The 7,725-nt window shown below is 43.4% G+C and overlaps 1 protein-coding gene across 1 annotated transcript; it reads left to right on the top strand.

Moving 5' to 3' along the window:
- Positions 1 to 4,193: 4,193 nt before the first annotated feature.
- LOC147425207 (ubiquitin-conjugating enzyme E2 28-like) lies at positions 4,194 to 5,650 on the top strand. The gene is made up of 2 exons (XM_086499418.1): positions 4,194 to 4,562; positions 5,162 to 5,650. The coding sequence occupies exons 1-2, from the start codon at positions 4,347 to 4,349 to the stop codon at positions 5,390 to 5,392; spliced, it is 447 nt and encodes a 148-aa protein (XP_086355544.1). The 5' UTR covers positions 4,194 to 4,346; the 3' UTR covers positions 5,393 to 5,650.
- Positions 5,651 to 7,725: the final 2,075 nt, after the last annotated feature.

The following is a 7,725-nucleotide window of genomic DNA, read 5'->3' on the forward strand; positions in this document are numbered from 1 at the left end:
TGTACCCCATCTCACCAGAATTACCATAGCCTAGAAAGATGCACTTTCTACTCTTTGGCTCAAGTTTGTTCCTAAATTCCTTTGGAACGTGAGTATATGCCTCACAGCCAAAGACTCTGAGATGCTTGTATGAGGGCATTTTGCCTGACCATACCATCTCTGGCATTGAATCCTTCTGCAAAACCTTGCTAGGAGATCTATTTACAAGATGAACAGCTGTTGATACAGCTTCAGCCCAAAACCCATTTGGCAGCTGTGCATTAGACAACATACTTTTGACCTTCTCTTGTATGGTCCTATTCATCCTCTCAGCAACACCATTTTGAGGAGGATTGTAAGGAGCAGTAAGTTCACGTTTTATACCTTTTGACTCACAAAAATCTTGAAAGGCCTTTGAAACATACTCTCCACCATTGTCAGTGCGTAAGCATTTAAGCTTCTTGCCACTCTGATTCTCCACAAGTGTCACAAACGTTTTGAAAACACTAAACGCTTCATCCTTGTGCTTGAGAAAGTAAACCCATACTTTCCTCGAGTAATCATCTATAAATGTCATAAAGTAAGAAGCTCCCCCTAGAGATAGGCTAGGCATAGGTCCACACAAATCACTATGAACAAGTGCCAACTGTGTATCTCTTCTACTGCTTCTATGCTTATGTGGCTGCTGTGTTTGCTTACCATACAGACAATGTTCACAGAATTCAAAATCATTAAATGAAAAGCCAGGCAAATAACTAGAACGAGACAAGATTTCCATTCCCTTCTTGGACATATGTCCTAACCGGCAATGCCACAAAGAAACGTTCGGCTGCTCGGTTACATTGATTACATTTTTAGAGACATTTGATACATAAATCATGTAAAGTCCTCCAGACTTTACTCCATGTGCTACTGTCATAGAACCCTTGGATATCTTCCACATGTTCTGTCCAAAAGTGGTGACGTAGCCAGCATCATCAAGTAAACCTGTGCTGATCAAGCTCTTTGTAATTGCGGGAACATGTCTCACATTCTTCAGCGTGAAAGAAGAGCCATTCTGAAACTTCAATTGAACATCTCCAACACCTAAGATCTCACATGTCTGCCCATTGCATAGCCGAACATGATCTTTAGTGGTCACATAAGAGGTAAACCACTCCTTGTTTGGAGACACATGAAGTGATGCCCCTGAGTCTATAATCCAGTCACTCAGTGCATTTCCATCAGATGCTGTAAGAAGAGTTGAGTCCATTGTATTCTTCAAGAAGTAGATGTCTCCTGACACTAGACTGTCATCCTCTGCAACAATGTTTGTCACATTTATTTCTTGAATCTTCACTGAGGACTTGTTCTTCTCACCATGGTCTTCAGCTTTCTCTTTGCCTTTTTCTGCTTTCCATTCTCTGCAGTCTCTTTTCATGTGACCCTTCTTGCCACAATGGTAGCATTCTATGTCACTCTTGCCTTTAGCACTGCGGGACTTGCTACGAGACTGATTCCTCTTTCCACCTTTGTACTTTTCTTTGGTCCTTCCCCTGACAACTAAAGCTGTTCCTTTGCCTTTGTCCATTGTCTTTCTATTGGTTTATTCAGTAAGCAGACTTCCTTCTACACCTGCTATGTTCAAACCATCTGGAGGTGCAAAATTACTCAAAGTTGTGCGAAAAGTGTCCCAAATTTCTGGCAATGTGATCAACAGGAACATAGCTCTAACAAGTTCATCAAACTTGACACCTTGAGCTGACAACTGACTATAGATTGTGTTGAATTCATTCAGATGATTGGACATAGGTGTCCCTTCTTTCATCTTCAAGTCAACAAGCTTCTTAAGCCAGTATACCTGTGAAGCTGCGCTCTGCTTCTCATAAAGATCACTCAGCTTTAACCATGCTTGATAAGCCGACATCTCGTTTGCTACATTGAAGTAAACGCTTTCTGCCAAAGTCAGCATAATGGTAGAAAGTGCCAATTCATCCATTTCTCTCCATTCATCTTCGTCCATATCTTCTGGTTTTATCCCCTTGAGCTTTATAGGTTTTATCTGCTTCTTTTGTACCAACACGTGCCAAATCTGCTGCTTCCACAATGGGAAATTGGTTCCATCCAGCTTCTTGATATTGTAAAGAGCAGTGTCCTGTGATCCAGCCATAGCTACGCTTCACAGTAGTTTACTTTCCTGGGAAAAATTCGGCAGAATTTCCCCTGTAAACTGACCTCTGAACCAATATCAACCTGTCAAATGAACCAAGAAAGCTTCAGATTCTGCATAAATTTCGGCAGTCTCCTTTGTAAAATGGCTCTGGTGTACTCAAAAACAGACCAAAAAACAGCTCAAAAACACTGTCTCTCTGACACTGTAAGCTGTGGGTAAACCTGTTCTGCACTTGTACTATCTCTGACTGTCCTGTCACTATCCTGTAAGCATAGACTGCGACAATGCCTCAACGGCAGTAAAGCAAAGATGCAATCCCAACTGTCTAACTCACAGTCAATACATCCTAGCTACCTATCTAAGGGTGCTCGAGGGATCGCTCCAAGACCTGTATCACCGAAAGGATCTCAACATTCGAGAATCCCCCAGCTCAATAAAACCTCACTCGACCCTCAACAAAGGCTGCAGTAAATTTGACAGTACATAGACTTCCCACAAAGTCATACATCCACAAATTTCCCACTGTATGCTGTAACCGCTGCGGCGGTTGTTTGCTGCGTGACTCACAGCCAGCAAACCCTCAACAGACATACATCATCTCTGACAATACATCCCATGTGGAAGTACCTGCAATGTCAGGATGAAATCTAGAATATCAAGCAACAAACACAAGCTACCTGATGAACTAGTGGATGTCGCCTACAGTCTATGTGTAGATGCGCCCGTGTCGTATGTGACACGCCTCCAAGAACTGTGAGCTGTCCTTCGATGTGTAGACAGCCACAAATCAACACTCTGGGAATGTCGATATCCTCAGTACCTGCAGTCGTAGGCCGAAAACCCCAAATTTGCAGAGTCTGATCTGCACCCGTCGAGACCACGTAGTCGAAAATGGCCTGCGCAGACCTTTATCGAAGCCGAACGGTGGCCGAGATGACCTCAGAATGAAATTCTGAGAACACCAAGGCCTTCGGGCTGTCCCACAGGACTTGGGGCCGTGTCTTCGTCTGTCGAATTTCACTCCAATCTGAGTTGGTGACTCTAGCCTCCTGTAGTGCTGCCCCGAGCCTCGATCTGAGCTCTGATACCAGTTGAACGAGTACGAGCGGAAGTGCGACGCGAGAGAGTGCGAGAAGAAGAGCACGACGATATGGTGAACTCGCTCTACTGTAATGTGTAGAGCATAGTGAGTTCTTATTAGGTTTTTTACAAAAGAATATGTGTACATACCTGGCGGCCCGCCCACTTACCTGGACGACCACATTGGGCTTTATACCCCAACAATTTCCACTTGTTATGGCGAGGAGAGCATCGTTCAAAAAAATCGTAGTGTGACAAGATTGCTAGTTGGTGAGACAGAAAAGGAGGGAGGCGTGGGTGCACCAAGGTGACATGGGCCGTAGAGAGGAGGGCAATGAACAAGCTGATTTAAGGCATTTTTTTTTGACAAATCACACAACTCCCCTGCGGGGTGACAAAGTACGTCAGTGAGACTGGGGACTATCTAACACGGGCATTGAGGGGGTGGGATCTATGGTGGGATGAAGGAGAGCTGTAGATCGTGGCAAAGTAATCTCGGGCGCGGCAAAGTAATCTCGGGTACCCGAGATTACAAAAACTCTCGGGTACGCACCCGAGATTACTTCGCGGCCGACCCTTGAACCCTTGACCTCACCTTTGCGACTCCCATGTCCTATCCATGAGCACCCGCGGGTTTTTTGTGATGGTATGGACCCGAGATTACTCTTATACCAAATGTGACAAAAAATAATGGCGGGTACAAAAAGTAATCTCGGGTACCATACCATCACAAAAAACCCGCGGGTGCCCGAGATTACTTTTTGTATCCGAGATTACTTTTTGCGATGCCGACAAGATCTACGGCGCTCGATGCTCTCTCCCATGCCCCCATGCCCGTGTCATATAGTCGTGAGGGTCTGTGAGCGCTTTCGGGTCACTTGGTCGCATTCGAACTCGGGTGGAGGGCACGTTTGGAGAGGGATGCTTTTGGGCAGGCGTTTTGTTTCATAAGGCGGGTTTTGTAACGTCGGTGCATAAGAAGCTCATTAAGAGAGGCTTTCAAGTTTCCATCTTCTGAGAGTGAGCGAGAGAGAGAGAGAGAGAGAGAGAGGGAAGGGAGTTAACATAAAGGCGGAGAGATACTGCAGAAGACATAGCCGCAGAGAAGACCGCCTACAGATCGCAGACTCTGCGAATGGCTTCCAAGAGGATTCTGAAAGAATTACAAGACATCCGCAAGGATCCCCCCGCTTCCGGCAGCGCAGGGCCTATCGACGAGAACCTCTTTCATTGGAATGCCACCATCATGGGCCCTAGCGACAGCCCTTTCTCCGGCGGTATCTTCTCTATCGATGTCCTCTTCCCCCCTGACTACCCCTTCAAGCCCCCCAAGGTCCATTTCACGACCAAGGTATAATCCTATCTGTGTATTGTTGTTCTGTGCTTTTCTTGTTTGAGAGGAGCCTTTGGTTAGCTCCTAAAGACTGTCTGACGTCGGAATACTTTAAAGCTTTGCCACACACATGCCCATGTGCATGCCCGCACAGGCACACATGCATATCATCATCCTCTGCGATCATCGACATCACAACCACCCATCTTTGTCTTTCAAGAAGGCCAGAACTTTGAAGTGTCATCTCTCAAATTGCAACAATTTCGTCGTTACAGACATGTATCAGCCACTGTTTGAGAAAAAAAAACCATTTTCTGGGCCTTCATTTTGAAGGGCATACTAATGACACAACTGTGATTTATGCCAAAATTCACCGGGATTTGTTACTAGCATGTTCAATTTCTGACCAAACTTAAGGCCCAAAGTTCTTTTTTTTTCCAATTTCAACCAAGACGTTTACACTAACAACTGGGATATGGCTATTCACCCAAGAGACCAACATAAGACAGCTTTTCCTACTGAGTGGGGCATTTTTACCCACCATGTCATGCTTGGAATTCCCTGCGCTACTCTTTTAAAGAAGGCAATCTAATGCACTGCTATGAATTTTTTCGCAGGTTTTTCATCCAAACATCAATGAAACTGGAAGTATATGCTTAGACATCCTAAAGGACCAATGGAGCCCAGCGCTAACTATATCAAAGGTCTTACTATCAATTACTTCTTTGCTGACCGACCCAAATCCTCACGATCCCTTGGTTCCGGAGATTGCACACATGTACAAGTATGCAAGAGCCGAGTATGAGGAGACGGCGAAAGCTTGGACTCAAAAACATGCCATGCATTGATTTGAGTGTGTGGAAGAAAAGCATAATAGCAAGTGTGCTGAACAAAGTAATTTGTGCATTTGGGTATTGCTTGCTTGTGATTTTGTCGGTGGTACATGCTGATCTTTTGTATCTCCGCATAGAGTTGTTTTCTTACTTGTATAGCCTACATGGGTTTACGGCTTGCCTTACAAGAAAAATCTAAGGCATCAGGCTGGTTCTTCAAATATGTGAATGAGTTTTGTGTGAATAAGTTTTAAGAGTCCTTGCTATTTGTCATGCCTTAATACGCGGTACACCTAAAATAGTATTCTTCAAGGAATATTGCAGTATTCTTGCAAAGCACTGTCAATCGAATAGTTTATGTGTGTTAGAGATGTTGGCGGGTCATCAAGTAGAACGTCTTTTTGTAAATCATCATTAATCTACCACAACACAGGGGAGAGAGAGAGAGAGAGAGAGAGAGAGAGAGAGAGAGAGAGAGAGAGGTTTATAGATTGGTGTACTGTGATGTACACCAATCTATAAACCTCTCTCTCTCTCTCTCTCTCTCTCTCTCTCTCTCTCTCTCTGTGTGTGTGCAACTCCTTATTTTTATGAACTACCACCAACTGACCTGATCTTCACACATACCACACCTTCATTGTAACTTATGTGGGAGAAGTGAGTTTAGAATGGCTGGAAGATTTTGAGAGTACTCGACTTCGCAAGAGAAGCTTTTTGACATAGGCAATGCACTAGGTTGCTATCCCAATGCAAGTGGCTACACGAGGAACGGCTATAGGGGATGCATCATAGCGGCTAAGATGCGAACTTTTTGTGAAATGCATCCCTTCCCTAAGGGGTTGGTTGGTGATGGTGCTTTATTGAAAAAGAGCACTTTTGCTATTCTAATGGGAACAAGAGCTTAAGAAAATAGCTTAAGAAAATAGCTTAAAGAAACTTTCTTGCAACCTTCACTGGTGTAACCCTCTCTAATATGCGTTGGTGATGTGCTTTTTATGGCTATAACTCCTTGATGTGGGCTACTAAAAGGTTACCAGCTTCACTTTGAGGATGGTGATGGCTAGACTTTATCACCAAGCAGGCCTCGGAGCAGAAGGTTCATCTTGGAGCATTAGTTGCACCACCAATGAAGATTGCGATTGACAACCAACAAGCATTCGGGAAAAATTGTGCAAAAAAATGTGATGCGTGTGACTATACCGGGTACCTAACCTATGTCAAATGGGAATGCCATTGGTGCCAAAAGAAAAGAAAATCTAAGAAAACTATCCCAATATGATGTACCCCAAAGAGTCTCTCTCTCTCTCTCTCTCTCTCTCTCTCTCTCTCTCTCTCTCTCTTTGAGTGCAACTTTCTATCTATCTATAATGTGATGCATGTGACTATAGAGGGTACATAACCTATGTCAAATGGGAATGCCATTGGTGCCAAAAGAAAATCTAAGAAAACTATGAAAACTATCCCAATATGATGTACCCCAAGAGAAACTCCAAAGAGTTCTGTGTGTGTGTGTGTGCATGCGCGCGCAACTTCCTATCTATCTATAATGTGATGCGTGTGACTATAGAGGGTACCTAACCTATGTATGGGAATGCCATTGGTGCCAAAAGAAAATCTAAGAAAGCTATGCCAATATGATGTACCCCACGAGAAACCCCAAAGAGCGCTCTCTCTCTCTCTCTCTCTCTCTCTCTCTCTCTCTCTCTCTCTCTCTCTCTGCACCTATCTATTTATCTACACTATTATAAAAGCTTGACATAAGCAAGCAGCCCAAGAATATCAAAGGCTAAAAAGAGTTTCACATGCAGCAAAGCAGGAGCGATTTGTATAGATCTTGACTACCTAAAAACACACAATTTATGCAAATAGCATTGCATATCAACATAGTTTTTCTCTTTTGAGAGACAAACCTTAGTGCACACAAAATAAATCAACCAAAACACGTTGGAAAGTCATTATATCCGATCCCACAAAAGAGTACTTTTTGTGTGTATATATGGGAAGGAGATGAGAAGAGTTAATGGTTAAACCATGTATAACTAGTCTTGCTTGGTGGGCCTTTCTATATAGCATCTATAGAATATAAAAGGACATGCAAATTGACATTTACTGAAGGGAACAAGAGAATGACTAATTTGGCAAGGGAAGCACTGCGTGAAAGGGATATACATTTGAAAAATTCTATAATGTTTATGGGGGGAGACAAAGTTAAGTGCATCAATTATTAGAGATTATAGGGATGGTTATAATTGAGATTATTTCCAAGCGAGGTTGTACTACTATGTCTACTAATGAATGTTTTTCCAGTATACGTGTTACCTATAAATTCTCGCAAACGGAAAGTATTT

This window comes from Adiantum capillus-veneris, chromosome 25 (assembly GCF_014529385.1).
Source record: "Adiantum capillus-veneris isolate H3 chromosome 25, ASM1452938v2, whole genome shotgun sequence".
Lineage (NCBI taxonomy): Eukaryota > Viridiplantae > Streptophyta > Polypodiopsida > Polypodiales > Pteridaceae > Adiantum > Adiantum capillus-veneris.

Bases quoted from the DNA above. Each gene is read 5' to 3' on its own strand.
- LOC147425207 (XM_086499418.1), top strand. From the start codon at position 4,347: ATGGCTTCCAAGAGGATTCTGAAAGAATTACAAGACATCCGCAAGGAT. The intron at 4,563-5,161 runs GTATAATCCTAT...ATTTTTTCGCAG, and splicing joins AGGTCCATTTCACGACCAAG to GTTTTTCATCCAAACATCAA.